Below are 18,520 nucleotides of genomic sequence, written 5' to 3'. Positions count from 1 at the left end.
AAAGTTGTTGCACGTGGCTGCCTGATTTAAAAGAGAGAATTTTGTGCGAGGTTCGAACACGATCGTCAGTTATTAACACGTCGCGATGAAGATGTGCACGTACATTTTCTTCTTATATTCTATCTCTCATATCGGAGCCTTCCTGGCTCTGACAGAAGAGTCACCCATAGATGTGAGTACAAAACTGACAATTTATTTATTTTTTCATTTGGTACATGAACCGTGTGTTACAGTAAACTTTTAATATGTATGTACATGTCGAAAAATGTACTCCAGGTTTACATTTCTGGCTCCATAAATTTGTTACAATTTCATAATTCATATTTATTTCAAAACATTTCTTTTCTGAGAACCGTAGTTGCTTTTCCCCTCTTTGGGCTCCTTCCTTTTATTTTTTATAGCAATTCTTATATATTAATAAATAATACTGATTATTTAAGTGAGAAGGTAAAATTATTCTTTCATAAAAATTTCTTCAGACTTCTTTTTTTTTCAAATTTAAAAACCCTGTTCAACGAAAGGATTGAAATTGAACTTTCAGGCACCTATGCGAGAACCAGGTAATGAAAGACCTACCCCCCTTAGAATGCGTCAAATCTGCCTGAATTCTATGCTTCTGGAAACTTTTTACAAGTGCTGAACCTAAAAATTCTTATTTTAGGGGCGCGGTCAAACACGAGTGAGGCATAACGCTGCTTACGGTGTGTAGTTTTATAACATTCGTCTCTTTTACTATTTTTTGCTCTTTTCTTCAATTTCCCCAAAAAACAATCACACGGAGGCAGGTCTTATATAGCATGATCAGAAAGTAAAAATACGTTGCATGCATCGTTTTTTGTAGAGTCCCTTTATACCCAGAGTTACAACTCGATTATCAGCTGACTGACAGCCGGCCTTGGCTGGCCATGGAGGCCGAAACGAGTGCACCCAAACGAACGATATTGAGGGATAAGGATCAGGAATCCTGCGATGTCTGTCACACAAAAACAACAACATCAACAAACTGATCAATTAAAAATAAAATGAGATTGGTTTGTGAATAATTTCTTAATCTATTTTCATTTTGGACCGATGGAAATAACAATTTACTCTTGATAAACCACAATTAGGTAATATTTTCATTATTCTTGTTCACATACGAGGTACCGCCATCTTGGTGCACTCGTTTCGGCCTCCATGAGCGAGAACCAATCAGAATTGGATTTTTTTTTAGGCCACTTTCAGCCCAACCCTGGCCCAATCAAAAGTGAGTTGTCGTAACTCTGGGTATAAAGGGACTCTAGTTTTTTGATAGAATTGAACAATTTTAGGGAGCATTGCGGTTCATTTCCCGAAGTTGCCCAAAGTGGATCACCGTAGCCGCATTATGTCGTACGCGGCGGCGCGGCGCCCCAGCGTAGGGTGTATCTTATTTTTGAGTCTTGCGAAAATCAAGTTGGTCAACCCTAAAAAGTTTCTATGTAGTTTCTAAATGAACCCCCTAAAAGGAAAAAATTTAAAAAAAATTTTAACCCGTGCCTCAAAGGGCCTAAAGGGCCTAAATCCAAAATTCATATTAATAAATCCATAAAGCACTGTCGAATAACACGTCGATTTTTGCCGTAAAGTCAGTCTCAAATTCTCTTGAACCAGCGATCGACGGCTAGCATTTTTTGATACGCGCCTCTACTCCTCATAAAAATGTAAACATTTTTAAAAACATGGACACTATGTATCACAGGGATTCTAAATTTTTCTTTCCATATTGGAATTACCAGATGAGAGGTTTTCCACGCACTGCCATTGACATTCAAGTGCAAACACCTCACATGGTAGAAAAACACTTGGAGCACTTCCCGAATTTAGGGCAATTTTCTTTCATCAAATATTTCTTCAACTTTTCCAATTGAATTTACACTAATCGCATTTGATCGCGTAAAGGGCTTATTATTCGACAACATCGCACATATCTTTTTAATTCGTCAAATACCAGTGGTTTCTGGTATACCTCCGGTGGGTGCGAGAATTTTCTGTTTTGAATGATCAACAGGTATGTTAACAACAGCAGCTTTTATTTCTCGGAGATTTTCAGGGCTGTTCTGCATGTAGTTACGGCACATTTTCCCCACTTACGCTCCTAATCGTACAAACTACATATGTATTTGTCCCTCTTTTCATCACTTCCTTGTATGGCTCATATTTCCTCATCTATATCGAAAAAGCCTAATGCATTTTCATTATGGATAGAAAATGTGGATGCTTTTCCACCGGATATCCCCCTCCTACCCCACCGTCCCTTCCTCTACGCTGATGTAATGCGGCGATGCGCAACCCTGCCCTGCGCGCGCGCTCAGCGGCCGGCCGGCCGCGGCGCGCCTCGCCGGCTCATTGCCTCACGTCGTCATTGGGCCGTTTGTGACCTTACGCTTCAAGATACGCCAAAACGGACGAAATTTCCGATCAAAGGGCCGTAACTTTCAATTTACCTTCAGAATTGATATGTCGCTTGCCAAAATTTTTGAATTTTGGATTTAGCCTGCCCTTTGATTTGGATTACAGATTAAAATAACAACATAGGAGGATGTAAGATGTGCATAACCTCAATCTTGCTTGCTGATAACAGCCATCTTGTTTGTTTATTTACGGCCGTAAGAACATCGTGTCAGCCTATTTTCACGCGACCAATGAAAAACCGGAACGGAAATGGTCATACTCTGTCTATAAAAGTACTCTAGGATAGATTGCCAGATAATACCCGTATTATTTTAAGACTATTTTAAAATCAAATAGTGATTCTACCCATTGAAGTAGGTTTTTGATAGCTTTTTTATCTCAAATCCCATCCCACCTATAATAGTTACCCGACCTATGTCGTCAATTCTTTCGTTCACGATAACTATCGTTAGATTTACGTTAGCCTATTCAAATTTTGTAATTTTGTCCGTTTTGGTCTTATAAAGAACTGTATAGATTTTTGGTTAAATTTCACTTACCGTTTACTCATAAACGCTAATTAACGTAAGTGCCCTACTTACGCTGTTTTCTACTAATCTATTTTGATGAAAGTTCCATTCCTTGGTTTCCTTGGTAACCTTTGTTTGCTATCAGCTGATGTTTTATTTCAATTTATTTTTTTCTTTTCTTTCATTTTTTTTTCTCTCTTTTCTTTTAATAAATCATTGCTAGGTTAGTTCTAATTGTTTTGCCAGCATTTATACTGTGTCTGTAGAAAGTTATTTCACCCAAATAGAAAAAAAATATTCTACCACCCCCCAGCTCATTTTCTGTAGGCTCCATCACCCTCTCCCCTCAACTCATTTTACTATCGATTTTATAATTTTTTTTTATGGCATGTCTTGCTCCCCTACCAGTATTTTTTCGGGATTTTAGATATTTTAGCGGCCTCTAGACCCGTGACTCCAGTCACGGGCATTTCGCTAGTCTCAAATAGGCAGCAGCAGGAGCAAAAGTCTCCCATCACCCCGGTCTCTCTTTACCCAGTTCTCCTCTCTAATTACTAAAAAAATATGATTATAAAACTACATGCTATCTCATAAAAAATAGTTACATAATTTAAACTTTTAATTAACTGACCTAAAATATCTGTATTCTACCTGAAACTGTTGTACCTGCAAAGCAGTTTAATTGGTTATTTAAAAAAAAAAAAATTAAATGCAATAGAAACTGTTATTTGTTAGCTATTTTAATTCATGTTCTGTAGCTTTTTAAAGTGTTATTCTTATACAGTCCTTTCTTAACGTTGTTTTTATAAATTCATAATTAATAATTTATTTTAATGTGTTCCGAAGGCTGGTTTAAGGCCCCTAATACTGGGACCAGATAAGAATATACCACCCAAAGAACCACCCGAAAACGAGATTTTGACCACACATATGTTGAAGTGCATTCAAGAAGAAGCAAATACTTTGGCAAATTTAAGTAACACGGAGGAAAGAGCGGCGTTAATATTTGGCAAACTAAAGACGCATGCCATTACTATTGCCGAATGCCATCAAACGACGGAACGATATGTAAGTCGTAATTTAATTTACTTCTATATTTTTTGAAGAAATGAATATAAGGGGAAAAAATTCAAAATAACTTTTGAAAATTCAAAATTGGTTGTGCAGACGAACACATCGTGATTTTTTTCCGCAAATAAACATTGCTCGTAAAGGTTTTATAAGGCCTCGTTCATATAGCCTCGAATACCTAGCAGCTTTCACGCTACTTTTCAGTAAACAAAAATAAGAGGTGTGTAATTTATTCAGTTTTTGTGTCCATGGCACTTGTATTTTTCCCAGAATAAGATAGCGCAAATGGCACGAGGTCTGTTAGATTAGAAACCGGATTTTGGTGATAACTAGCCCAGTCCCTGCTAAAAATGGTGAGTACAAATGAGTAGAAAATCAAAGTCATATGAATAGAATTTCAATTCATATGAATAGAATTTTAACTTATATGAGTAGAATTCAACTCATATGAGCAGAATTTCTCTATTCACTTTTCCACCGACTCACATGACTAGAGATTTCAACTCACATAAGTCCAGCGTTGAATCCACCGCACCGTGTCCGATATCTCAGAAACTAGTCACCGCATCAAAAAAAATTATATGAACAAAATGTTCTTATTTTTCAAATTTACGTACTATGTCGGTGTCTCCTGGTCAAAAACACCACTTCTGAAAAATGAAAAAAATTGAGTTCACATGAGTTGAACTTTTCTACTCTTATGAGTAGAATATTTTTGTGATGTGAGTAGGATTTCTACTCATATAAGTAGGAAATTCTACTCATGTGAGTCGGCAAATTCTAAACAGCCTACTCATCATTTTTAGCAGGGGTTTGCGTCCGAATTAGGTTTCCTTGGACTTTTCTGGTAGCTGATAACAAACTGAAGAACGCTAGATTCAAAGATTTTGTTTATATTTTGATCAGTGTTTATTCTGTGTCATCTAAAATACGAGTAGGTACATCGAGGAGGAACGTATGTTAAGCTGCCATTTTTTACGAACAATGTTGTCAATGTAAATAACGGTGCATTAAACGATTGTTTCTTCTTCGCGATGTTGGGAAAGTTCGTCCCGAAGGAAGAGAAGTATAAATATGATCCGAATAAATATGTTGATATACTCCATCATTACGATTTCTCGGTCGTTCGATTCCCCACGAGCATAGATGACATTGTCAAATTCGAGAAAAGGAACAACGTATCGGTTTCGGTATTTGGGCACCGTGAGAGTTTGGTGTCCAACAAGAAAAAGTATACAGTTTACCCAATTAAAGTTGCCGACCCGGAAAGAGAGGACCACACCGACCTACTATGTCTCTCAACCCCCGTACCTTTAAGTTACCATTATTGCTGGATCAGTAACTTTGAACAACTTGTACGAAAACAGTTGACAAAATATCATCATCGTATCTACATCTGCAAGAAATGCTTTACGCACAAGAACTCGATGGAGCAATTGAGTCAACACAAAGTTCTTTGCTCTTTAGTAAGCAAAGACGCATTCCTAGCTTCATTTCCAGACGAGCGATACATCAAATTCAAAAATCACCATCAGGAAATAAAACATAATTACGTAATTTATGCAGACTTTGAAGCCTACTTAGAACAAACTCATGGTTACTCGGAGCATCCAGCGTCTGCGTATAGGCGGCACATCTCAAATTCTGACGCTTACCTCCTCGTCACGGAGGATCCCGAATTTAAAATGTAGGAACCAAAACTGTACCGTGGTGAGAAGGCAGATATCAAATTTCTGGACGATATAATCACTCTGGTAGGAAGAATCAGTAGGAATTACAATGACAAAGATTAAGTAAGGGAAAAGTAAACGTGAGGTAAGCTTAAAGTAAGCTTAAAGTAAGCTTAAAGTAAGGGTGAATTCACGTTTACTTCACGATTAAGTAACCCTTAATCAATGGTGAGTAAAACTGTCACTTTTTTTGAGAAGGATTTTAAGTAATCGTTACTGTTGTGATGTGTTCGAGGAGTTCCGATTCTTTGGAATGAAAAACTATGGGGTGACCTGTTGATATTTTTCATGATTTACCTTTTTTCGAATTCTTAACGATTTTTTATGTTCCTGGAAGTCGTGATTAAAAACTTGTGATTCCATTATTTGTGGTATCAGTGATGTCTTAGTAACGTTTTCCAACGAAACCTGGAATTGGAGGTTGCGTAAATGCAGCACTATACTTGAGTAAGAACAGCCTGTGAACCTATTATCTACCGGATTTTTGCGTGTTTTTGTTGATGAATTTCAGTTTCCTTCTGGTTTTTTCAACAGATATTACATATTCCAATACGCAAATCTTGACAATTTATTTAGACTTGGACTATAAATGATGACTTGGAAAGTATGATTATGAGCCGCGACTCTGTCTCAGCTCTCGAGCTGAGAGCCTATTCTTTCTTTTGATTTTTGATTTCTCTTTGTGGAATTTTCAAGAAAATGTATAATTTAATTATAGTTTCACTTTTCAAATATTTTCTGGGCGTATGTTAACAGGCAGAGCTGGTGAAGAATTGGTCCATGGTTCGAGCAAGGAGTGCCATAGAGTACTTTGAAGACACTTACGGTCTGGACTCAGATATTAGTACAGAAGAAGTAACGAAAATGAAGGACTTGATTAAGAGGAGTGACGCTGTACGCAAAACACGAGGAGAAAAAATATACGAAGAGAAAGTTTATGACCAATTAAAGATATATCGTCGGGCAGCACTGTGGTACAAGATACTCTGTGATAATAATACAATTTATCCCGCTACGATATTACTTGGTTTGATTAAAGCGAATAAAGACCCACCAAAAACCAAACCGGAGTTTAGTTTGTGTATTGCCCAAGCGTACAAAGATCTGTCTCAGGCACTTATTCATCCTGCTATTCTCAAGAGTATGACTGGATCGAATATGTACGATGTGAACTTAGCTGTATTCGGATGCTCGAGCGCAGCTTTGAAGATTTTATTATCAATTTATACACTAGACCCACCCTCTCGAAGCACCGATACATCCTGAGTAATTAAGTATATTCTTGTGTCATATCGTCTAAAAAGGACCCTTTTAAAGAAGGTATTATATTTACTGTTTGACGCTTTTTAAAAAAACTTTTGAATACAAAATCTGTAAGTATCTATAACGCGTTTCTGATTTTCCTCTTTGCCTCTTTTAAATGTCCAATTCACAGCATTTTTCTAAGATTTTCCTGACTATTATTCATCATTTACATAAAATACCCCGCTCTTTTACACTGCTCCTTCTATCATAGCTTCAAAATTCACATCAACAGTGTGAAAGCATACAGGAGCATTGCAGAGATAATTCTTATCTTTTGACCTCATGCACAGATTCTATGTCGTCGTTGCGTGATGATGACACGATGCGATACCTCGAGATTTGAGCGCTTAGACTCTATTCATTTGCTCCTTGAAAATTTATATGCTTACATACTCATTCAATTTTACACTTTGGATGACTATTTTTGTGACATTGATCTTGATTTTGGAAAAATTAGATAGTTGGAAAGAAGTCGGGTTTTCCCTATATTCTTCTCTTATATAAAGTTATACGATTTACCCCGCGACCCTCTGAACATCGGTCCCCGCCACGCCGTCCCAGCGCGTCCCGCGCCCTTGATGTTCGTTCGGCGGACCCCTCGCGGCCGGGTCTCCGTTCTCCCCGCGGGTTTTCCCGTTCCCACCCCCAGGGGGGTTGCTACGGGCCCCGGGGGTGGTTCCGTTTTTCGCCCGTCCCTCGGCCTGGCGCGCGTCTTTCCGGTCGCGCTTCGACGTGCGGTCGCGTCCCGGCTATCGGCTCCTTGTCCCTCCGGCCGTTTCGTTTTTTTGCGCTTCCGGGGGGCGCGGTGCCCCTCGGACCGTTCCGTCGGCCGATTCCTTGTAACGGTCACTTCGTACCTCCCCGTTCGTCCCCCGGGCTCGGGGTTCCGGCTGCGGACGGGTCCTACTGTGCCGACGTCCGATAAGGTCGGATTTCGGATCCGGCGACCCGGGAGGGGCGCTGGGGCCCCGCGACCGTTTTCGGAAAAACCGCCACCGCTCCCGTCACGTTCGGCCCGCGGCCTGGGGTTTCGGTCAGCGGGGGCCCCCGGCCGGCCGGCGTCCCGTCCCCGCTGAATTTTCGACCCCGAACTCCCGGGGTGGGCGCGGTGCCCCTCGGACCGTTTCGTCGGTCGATTCCTTGTAACGGTCACTTCGTACCTCCCCGTTCGTCCCCCGGGCTCGTGGTTCCGTCGGCGGACGGGTCCTACGGTGCCGACGTCCGATAAGGGCGGGTATCGTGATCCGGCGATCCGGGGAGGCGCTGGTGCCCTTCGAACGTTTCTGGGAAATTCGTTTCTGCGCCCTCCTCGTCGGTCGATCGGGGCCGCGTTTTTGCCGTGCGGTCCCTTCATTCGTTGCGCGTTCGGCGGAGCTGGCCTTCGGCCGGCTTTGGCGGGGGGGGGGGGGGGGGGGCGCCGCGAGTCCCTCCGCGTAGGCGTCGCGGCTACTCTGATGGTCTACTCTGAAACGACGACCGGAGCTCGGTCGCCCTTTTGTTGTATACGGAACGAGCGTTTCTACGGCTACCGTCCCGATTGTTCGAGTGTTGCGGTGTTGCCGGATCTTTCTCAGCGGTCGGAGAGTTCTGTTCGTGTACATCGTGTGGAAACGGGAAATTCCGCAACTGCTCACATATGTTTTTTTTGTCATTTTATTTTTACGTTATTCATATGAAATTTCCATCCTGCGAATTTCCATCGCCAACTGTTTGGTGCTCAGTCGGGAACATCGAGGTTTCCTTTCTGCAGACTCGCCGCACTCCCCACGCGCCGAAGGATTTTCTGTCAACCCTAGCCTTTCGTGCCAAGCAGGAATCTTTTTAACTCAAACCAACTTTAACGCCCTTATTTTAAAAAAGAAAATCAATAATATTGTCACACCCCGCCAAGAAAATCATTGTTGAACAATTTCTGGCAAATTCTCATGGAATATTCACGTTAATGTTTAGGGCCAATGCGGGCGGGACCCCTAAAAATTCGATTTTAAAGTTGACATTTTGCATAGGGCTTTTCAATGGTCTATAAAGTGATTTCAGACCGGAGGGCACCAATTTTCTAAATTCGTTTTTTGATATTTGTTTTGTATGAAGCTGATTCGTCTTTGTAAATTTGAAGATTTCCGAATAGTATCTCAAGATGATGTCGAAGCCATTCACATATTCGGTAGGGATGGATTTGTATGTGAATGTTTCTATGTGATCATTCTTTTTTTATATATATGTTTTTTTCCTTTTGGAATTGCTCGGATTGCGGACGGAAATTTTTCCTTGCAGTATGGCAATGAAAACGTCCTTACGTCATTGCCGTACTTCTCTGCTTTAACATGATTTTTTGGAGTAACTATTTCTACGAATCACCTTAACTAAATAAAGTGCCAACATTTTCAACTATCAAACTATCGACTATCAAATTTCAAACTATCAAATTTCAAACTATCAAAATTTCCAACAATGACAAAAATAATTATAATATACCTATAATGTAATAAAATTTACACGCTCTAATCATTTAATTTGTATTACCTTTATGTTATGTACCTACATGTTATACTATTTTTGTAATAAATTTTGCCAACATGCTTTTCAATTCATTCTGCAACATTTCATTCCCACGTGGTAATAATCATGTGCACGATAGGATTTCTATGAAATTATATTTTTTTGGCAAAATTAGTGCCTATTTCTGAATAAAAAAGAGTGCTGTGAATGCAGTGCTCTTTGCAATTATTTCTTAGTTGATTTTTCATGAAATTGGTATTGATTTTGGTCAAAAATTAGAGGGTTGAACTGAGTGGGCTGGACGCACTATAAGTGGTAAAGGAACGCGAAAGTTGAGGTAAGAATGATAGTCCGGGAGCACATGTAGTCCCGTGGGACCGTTAATGATACAAGTTGGCGAGATGGCTTGATCTCTTCGTTTTGATGTCCTGAAACAGAATTTCGATGTTGTCAGGCTCAATTTTCCCCGGAACACCCTCAAATTCAAGATGGCGCCCAAAATGGCCGCCACGGGGGTGAAGTGGGTGAAAGTGACTCCTATGGTCGACATGTATGTCGATTCCTATGTATTTTTGGTCAAAAAGTTCCAATATGTGCTTAAAAATGTACTTCGACTTCTTAAAGACCCTTAAATCCGAGGTGGCGGCCAAATTTCGCCTCCTGAAAGTCAAACGGGCACGTGTGCTCTTATATGGCATGTGAGGTATCCTTCATACCATTTTTTGGGCCGTAAAATCGAGAAATGATGTTAAAAAATCCTTTGCGCTTCATTTAAGGCCTCAAATTCCAAGATGGCGGCCAAAATTGCTGAAATTTTGGAACCAAAAATTCTATAATAGCTTCTCATATCATGTGACGTATCGAACCCCATAGATTTCTGGTCGTAGAATCCGAATCTTGTATTCAAAATTCACCCCGGCCCCTTGGGAAGTCCAAAATCCAAGATAGCCGCCGAAATTATCCCTTACAGGATCATACAGTCAGCCTTGACCTTAGAATAGCTTGCTAATTCTAAGCAAGCTAAAAACCGCTATTCTAAGCTACCTGTAAATGGATACATATCTTGATATGTATCCATTTACAGGTTATTTGGGTCGTAGAATTCATAAATGAAGGTTAAATCAACCTTTCAAACTATTAACAACCCCACCCCCACTTCAGTATAAAGGAGGAGTATCGTTTTGGGCCTTTTCCGGCCCCACCTGGATTTTGCTGAATGTTTCATATTTTCAAAGTACTAGTCTTAGGTAGACTTTATGCCAAATATTTTACCGAACGGAGCCCATGCAAAGGTGCAACAACGCCTCAAACCCAGAATCTTGGCATCGAAAAATAGTTATTTTCGTCGACTTTTTCGACTGTTATCACTCTTTCAGCAGATGATTCCTATGTATTTTTTTGCGTACTTTCCGTTTCTGGCCTTTTTAAAGGCCTCCGATAAATTTTAAGGGGCCTTATGGCCCATTGTTGCCATTTTTGGCCCATTTTTAGGGTTTTTTTCAATTTTACACACGCAGAAATCAATTCAAACTAAAAACCGTGTACGTTTTTGAAAAGAACGCAAGAAAATGAATAAAAAATGTTCAGTGAAACTTTTTCCTACGTTGCCAAATTTTCGAGAAAAATCGTCCCAAAGAGCCGAAAATGGCAAAAATTCGATAAATTGCCACGCTTAAGGTTCAAGAAAGTGGAGTACAACTTTTATATTGACGTACGTAACAGCTCTTACCTATATATACAACATATCAAAAAATTATAGTTGTACCTGGATTCCCACGATGTGAAAATTGACCGGGATGTCGATTTTAGCCGCCTTTTTTTACTTGAAGATAGCTCTTTTGAATGTTTTTCGACCTTAGTCACGCTCTATGGGTGTGTACTATATGTATTTTTCTACGTAATTTTCATATCTGGCCCTAAAATGGCTTCCTGTGAATTTTAGAAGGCCTAACGGTCCATTGTTGCCAATTTTCACCAATTTTTAGGGGTTTTTTTCAAGTTTACGTGTGTGAAACTTAATTTAATCTAAAAACCGTGTACATTTTCGGAAAGAACGTAAAAAAATACATAAAAATGTGATTTGTAACTTTTCCCTACGTTGCCAAATTTTCGAGAAAAATCGTCCTGAAGCGCCAAAAATGCCAAAAATTGGATTAATCATCACGTCGAAGGTTCTAGAAAGTGAATTATGACTTTTGTGTGGATCGTGGGACACTTCCCCACGCAGTTTCTGTTGTTTGGTATATTTGGCCTGTAGCAAGCATCTTGAGAACCAAGGATCATCTCGAGGTTACAAGAATAAAGAGGTGAACTGGAGTGAAGGATAAGGTAAAAGCACCTTGAGGGTCCGTTTTGTCACGTTCATCTGAGCCATTACATGTTCCGTGAGACGCATTGCAATTTTCCATTTTCGATACGTTATTTGTAGTGAAAGAAAACTTAAAATGCACTTCCTGGAACCTTCGACATGATGATTAATCCAATTTTTGGCATTTTTGGCGCTTCAGGACGATTTTTCTCGAAAATTTGGCAACGTAGGAAAAAGTTACAAATCACATTTTTATGTGTTTTTTGAGCTCGCCCACTCGGGAGAGCTCTTTGCGATCGATTTCTTTTAGCATTGGTAGTGTCCGTGGCGACAAATGGATGGTTCTCGTTGCCGGCGGAGGAACGGCCAAAATCCCATTGATTTCAACGTCTAAAAGTTGAATTTTCGCGGGTTACAGTTTTCCTCCGTCGAACATTTCCGTTCCCTCATTCAACTGAGGATTAATTGTTCCTCGTTTGCTACACTAGAGAGCAGCACTTTCCAGTGGCCGAGCATATCATAGCATGTTGCTATGGTTTTATAGCAAATAACCTAATTGTATGTTATCATCCTCTTATCTTTTCAATGCCGTTTTTGTGTGCAGTTGTACTTGCAATTGTTATTATTTCTTAAAATAAAAAAACATGGTGACCTCGACGTGATTTAATAAGTTCAATTAATTTTAAGTTACTAAGACTAAGATTGAGATTTGCGCATAATTAATGGATAATCCTTAAGACTGCCGTTATTGGTACCATAGAAGGTTAATTAACCTCAAAATAATTGCATGCTTGAGAGCTCGGTTGAGACTCGCATTGGGATCCTTTCAGAGTTTGTTTAAACCTCATATTAAGAATGCTTTAGGATTCGTTTGAGCCCCTCGCATTAAGAATGCTTGGGAGTTCGTTTGAGCCTCGCATTAAGAATGCTTGAGAGTTCGTTTGAGCCTCGCATTGAGTTTCTTTAGAGTTCGTTTTAACCTTAAAATACAGATGCATGAAGTGCTCTTTCGAGCTCCGTGCTATTTATAGTGCGCGAGGTGCTCCATTGAGCCACCGCATACCTACAAAGGCGTGATGTGCTCCATTGAGCCACTCGCATACAAAGACTTGAAGTGGTCTTTCGAGCTCCACGCTAAAATTCAAGGGAGTTCCTTTTCAGCTCTTAGTGTATACCATAAGTATTGTGTAAGAATTATGGCAGAAACGTTCCTCCGAACCGTGCTCAATTATAGTTTCTTTGAACTCTGTGCCGATAAAAATTCAGAATTTCAGACTGCCAGCTTAACAAAGTATAACCTTAATTCAAGTTGGCGACTTGATTTAAAAAAAAAAATTAAAATTAAATCATATGGTTTCATTACATTGTTGACAAGTTAAGAAAAAGCTTATCAACGATGAAAGCCAGAAACAAAAATGCAATGGCAAAAATAGCCATTGCAACATTTGCCGCAAAATCACATTCATAAAAGATAATTCCATTTCTCTCTCTTTATTTCTCTTTATTTATTGTAATGTGAAAAATTTGTCATATGAAATTACGTCATAACATTTTTCACGGCATGTAACCTCTGATAATTGGGTAAAGATTCATTTAATACATATACAATTTCAGAAAAAATCATTAATAGTTGTTAATAGTTTCCCAAAGGCGAGCTCTCCAACACAGTAGTGTTGGAACCAGCAGCTTGTTTTTACGTTCTTTCCGAAAATGTACACGGTTTTTAGATTAAATTAAGTTTCACACGCGTAAACTTGAAAAAACCCCTAAAAATTGGTGAAAATTGGCAACATTGGACCGTTAGGCCTTCTAAAATTCACAGGAAGCCATTTCTAGGGCCAGATATGAAAATTACGTAGAAAAATACATATAGTACACACCCATAGAGCGTGACTAAGGTCGAAAAACATTCAAAAGAGCTATCTTCAAGTAAAAAAAGGCGGCTAAAATCGACATCCCGGTCAATTTTCACATCGTGGGAATCCAGGTACAACTATAATTTTTTGATATGTTGTATATATAGGTAAGAGCTGTTACGTACGTCAATATAAAAGTTGTACTCCACTTTCTTGAACCTTAGGCGTGGCAATTTATCGAATTTTTGCCATTTTCGGCTCTTTGGGACGATTTTTCTCGAAAATTTGGCAACGTAGGAAAAAGTTTCACTGAACATTTTTTATTCATTTTCTTGCGTTTTTTTCAAAAACGTACACGGTTTTTAGTTTGAATTAATTTCTGCGTGTGTAAAATTGAAAAAACACCTAAAATGGGCCAAAAATGGCAACAATGGGCCATAAGGCCCCTTAAAATTTATCGGAGGCCTTTAAAAAGGCCAGAAACGGAAATTACGCAAAAAAATACATAGGAATCATCTGCTGAAAGAGTGATAACAGTCGAAAAAGTCGACGAAAATAACTATTTTTCGATGCCAAGATTCTGGGTTTGAGGCGTTGTTGCACCTTTGCATGGGCTCCGTTCGGTAAAATATTTGGTATCTTCTTTACTATAAGCTCCAAGACCTCCTAATTTTGCGAAACTGGTAACACTTAGTTCCAGCGTTCTACCGGGCCGATTTTCATGATTTTTGCGGTTATCGACGGGCAATTGTCTCTAGATAAGCCAACTCTTTTCAGATTTTCAAAATATGGCCAGGTTTTTTTATATTACGTTGTAAAGTTGCGAATTCTCCCATTTAAACAATGTAAATTTATACTTTTTGTCATAGTTCGTTTGAGCGTTCTACCGGGCCGATTTCCATGATTTTTGCGTAAATCGACAGGTAATAGGCCCTAGATGAGCCCGCTCTAATCAGATTTTGGAAAAAGGACCCAGGTTTTTTTAAAATCACGTTATAAAAGTGAGTGCGTTTATAGAATGCTCCGGTACTGCTACCGCTATGCGCGGGAGGATGCGCAGTGGTCGAGGAGGTTGCGCAGTAGCTGTGTAGCCTGCGCATCAGCTCTACACTTATCTACACAAGATTCGCACCAATTCCTCACGTCGAGCGGTGACCAAGTCGTCTAAGACGTCGTGTGCGTCCATTTTGTACTCGGTGTAGGTTCGATCCCCGACTCATGAAATCTTATTACCTGACTATCATTGTTCATTGTTTTACTGCAATATTTCATCAAGCAGTCATTCCAAAACGCGTCCTTTTAATTTTAAAGTAATTTTAAGTAAAGTTTAAAATTAAAGTATACCTCATATCGTAATTGTTTAGGGGAAAAATAAAACTAACACTGATAGGAGGGTAAAAATAGGGCCGCGAAGCGGCCCATTGATGGCGCGGAGCGCCTTCAGGGGGTTGGGCCGCGTAGCGGCCAGGGGGCGTAGCCCCCTAGTAAAGTCTACCTAGGACTAGTACTTTGAAAATATGAAACATTCAGCAAAATCCAGGTGGGGCCGGAAAAGGCCCAAAACGATACTCCTCCTTTCATGGGCAAGATGGCAAATCATAATGAATAAAGGATTATCGACGGTGAGACTACCAAACCACGTATCTCGGTTTGCGACGTCGCAGACTTCCTGCCATACTTTATTTTTTAAATGGAAAACTACTTAACGTCCAGTCTTGAAAATTTCTGTGATTTTTTCTCTTCGTGCGGAGAAAATTCTGTGAAAATTTCAAGGAATGATATTGATTTGGTCTACTTCAAAAAAATAAAATGTGAGCGTAAATTTTTAAATGCGCCTCGTCCACCAAGCCCCTCAACCAAGATATTAATGTTTTTATTTTACATTGGTCATGGGCAATTGGTCACAAGAAACGCAATTATACTCAATGAGAGTAAAATGGCCCATTGATCATGGCTAGCCTCTCAATCGAGCAATATTCCTTCTGCATTCTGCCTTGTTCAAAGTGCAGACAACATGCAATAGCTGAACTGAAACGCTCAGACTGAGATTATAATTTTTTCATGCTGCAGAGACTGTCAGGATTTTGTGTAGTACTTACGTGTTTTGACTGAAGTAGACTGTTGCGTTTTCATGAATGGGTGGTTTGAATTTACGTGTCAAGAAACACTAAATATCTTGATTAGGAGTTAATTTTAGTAATTTTCACTGCGCGAATCGTGTTCTCCATGAAATGTTAGTTCAGAAACATGTAGCAGAATGCTTAAGTAACTTTGTACCTTGCCTAGTGGTCCATTACAGTCTAGAGTAGGTACAGCATTATTTTGAAATGTCACAACTCCTAGGTACGAAGAACTTTAGAGTGATGTCAAGTTACGCTCTTTAGAATAAATAAAAACAACTCTGAATGGTCCGTATTTTTACCTCTCCTCTAATCACTTGCTGGAAGATGCCGACTTTAGAAGGGGAGGAGGAGGAATTTATAATCAAAGACTTCAGTTCATTGAAGAGGAGTGGAAAGAACATGAAGCGGAAGAGCAAGCAGGTTTCAGAGCCGGTCGGTCAACGATTGATCACTTATTTACCATAATCCACGTCATAGAGAAAAAGAAGGGAGTTGGTCAGGAATTACATCTAGTGTTTGTGGATCTCCAGAAAGCTTACGATAGTGTGCCATTGATGAAACTTTGGGAAGCCTTGAACAAAAGGGGTTTTAGTGGGGGACTAATTAGTGCTATTAAGGAATTTTATGGTGGGGCTTTCTCTAGGGTTAAATCGCATGGGGAGTTATCGTTGGGGTTTTTAATTACTAAAGGACTGAAACAAGGGTGTTGTTTGTCGCCAACCTTATTTAAAGTGTACCTGGAAGAAGTTTTAAAGGAATGGAAAAGATGCTGTTCGGGAATGGGCGTCCCGCTACGTGAAGATGGCACCCTTTATACTCTGTGCTTTGCTGATGATCAGGTGGTAATAGCTCAGGACGAAGAAGATGCGAATTACATGACGCGGAAGCTAGTGGAAGTATACCGAAAGTGGGGAATGGAAGTAAATGTGGTTAAGACGGAGAAGTTGGTTATCGGTGGTGATCAGCAAAGCATTGAACTGGAGGATGGCCGGAAGATCCTGGACTGTGAAGAGTATAAATATCTAGGAGTTTGGTTAACTAAGGACGGAAATTTGGATCGGGCCATTAAAGATCGGAATGTGCAAGGCAGGAAAGCTATCGCGATGCTAAATGGGGTTCTCTGGGACCAGAGTATCTCCAAGGAGACCAAAAGGAAAATTTACAACGTCATCGTGAAGAGTATCGTAACTTACGGGAGTGAGGTCTGGCAACTTAAGAAAAGAACTGAAGACATGCTTAGGGCAACCGAGATGGACTTTTGGCGAAGGTCTGCTGGGATATCGAGAAGAGAGCGTATCCGCAATGAAAGGGTACGCGAGATAATGGGTGTGGAAAAGGACATCGTGCACGATATCAGGTCCAAGCAGTTGGTCTGGTATGGACATGTGCGAAGGATGGCAGATGATCGGTTGCCCAAGCAGGTCTTCGATTGGGTTCCTCCCGGAAGGCGACGGCGTGGACGTCCTGTAAAAGGTTGGCGGCAAGGGGTGGAGGAGGAGATCAGAAGGTGCCAATTGCCTGATGATCTCTGGGAGGATAGGGGGCAATGGCGATTGGGCGTCGCAGAGCGCGAGGCGGCGCTATAATCGCGACTTTATGTATGTGTACTTCAGTTCAAGATTTGAAAGAGGAGGTCAATATATTTTAGGTAAAGAAACCCACTTTCGGCTGATGCGTGACGCTTCAGTTATTCGACTCAGTTCCATTTATTGAGAAGCAATAATCCATTTTGTATTCTGTCAGGATAACATTCGTGTTGAAGGGGTGACTATGGGAGGCTGTAAACTGCCACCCATTTCCTGGAAACATGGACAACTGCCCCCCGTATAAATTTGAAAACTGCCACCCGACTTGACAACTGCCCCCCGTGTAAATTTGACAACTGCCACCGGTAGTGACAACTGCCACCCGTTGAAATTTGACCAAGGAGCGCGATTGAGCGGGGTCGCACAGTTTACCAAACTTTCCTTCACACTTGGACAGGCTGAGGACTGTCTACTGAAAATCAACACATGATAAGAAATTGAGCAGTGTCTGTGATGATTTTTAATAGGCGTGTTTAAAAGTTATTTTTTAATACAATTTTTTTAAAATTTTTTAATATGGTGAAAAGAGGTCAATGGGCTCTTAGTTGAAAGTAGTGAAAAATTGTAAAAAGTATTTTTACAGTAATTTACAGTATTTTTATAGTAAAAAATAGTTAAAAGTAGTAAAATTTTAGTAAAATTACAGTCAAAGAGTACATCACTACTAGGAGCTTTTTTCATCATTTGGCATTACTTTTGTTATTCTTTTTTTTCTTTTTTACCTTTTGAACTTTCTTCTGACTTTTACCTTCTTTCTTTTTGGTGAGGTTGGTGGGATTTTTGGCGAATTTAGTGGAAATTCTTTTCATGAAGTCATAAAGGGACATCACTTCGCCTTCTTTGTTGGGGATTTTTTCATCAAATCGCTTGATGACAGCATCCACCCACTTACTTTTTTCTTTACCTGGGATCTTCGAAAATCTCTAAATGTCCGCTTCGACCCTCTGTGCGCCGAAATTCATGTGGGTGGCAGTTGTCAAATTTACACGGGTGGCAGTTTTCACTACCGGTGGCAGTTTTCAAATTTATACGGGTGGCAGTTTTCATACAAATTTCTTGAAAACTGCCACCCGGGTGGCAGTTTGCCGTCGCCCGTGACT

At 40.1% G+C, this 18,520-nt stretch overlaps 1 protein-coding gene across 2 annotated transcripts; it reads left to right on the top strand.

Moving 5' to 3' along the window:
* Positions 1-8,632, top strand: LOC109033092 (uncharacterized). Of its 2 annotated transcripts, XM_072306118.1 has the most exons (4): positions 96-172; positions 542-560; positions 3,789-4,010; positions 6,500-8,632. In XM_072306118.1, coding segments are annotated over exons 1-4 (753 nt in total). In that variant the 5' UTR covers positions 96-170; the 3' UTR covers positions 7,010-8,632. The 2 variants fall into 2 exon arrangements, with proteins under 2 accessions (XP_018901072.2, XP_072162219.1); XM_019045527.2 differs by lacking the exon at positions 542-560 and having other exon boundaries at positions 1-172.
* The last annotated feature ends 9,888 nt before the right edge of the window (positions 8,633-18,520 follow it).

The sequence above is a fragment of the Bemisia tabaci genome, chromosome 1, assembly GCF_918797505.1.
Source record: "Bemisia tabaci chromosome 1, PGI_BMITA_v3".
In the NCBI taxonomy this organism is placed as follows: Eukaryota; Metazoa; Arthropoda; class Insecta; order Hemiptera; family Aleyrodidae; genus Bemisia; species Bemisia tabaci.
The sequence above is the reverse complement of the archived record's forward strand: the minus strand, read 5'-3'. Positions and strand labels throughout refer to the sequence as shown.

Excerpts from the sequence above, each read along its gene's own strand:
- LOC109033092 (XM_019045527.2), top strand. The coding sequence starts at position 86 with ATGAAGATGTGCACGTACATTTTCTTCTTATATTCTATCTCTCATATC. Across the intron at positions 173-3,788 it reads CAGAAGAGTCACCCATAGAT|GCTGGTTTAAGGCCCCTAAT; the intron begins GTGAGTACAAAA and ends TGTGTTCCGAAG. Across the intron at positions 4,011-6,499 it reads ATCAAACGACGGAACGATAT|GCAGAGCTGGTGAAGAATTG; the intron begins GTAAGTCGTAAT and ends GTATGTTAACAG.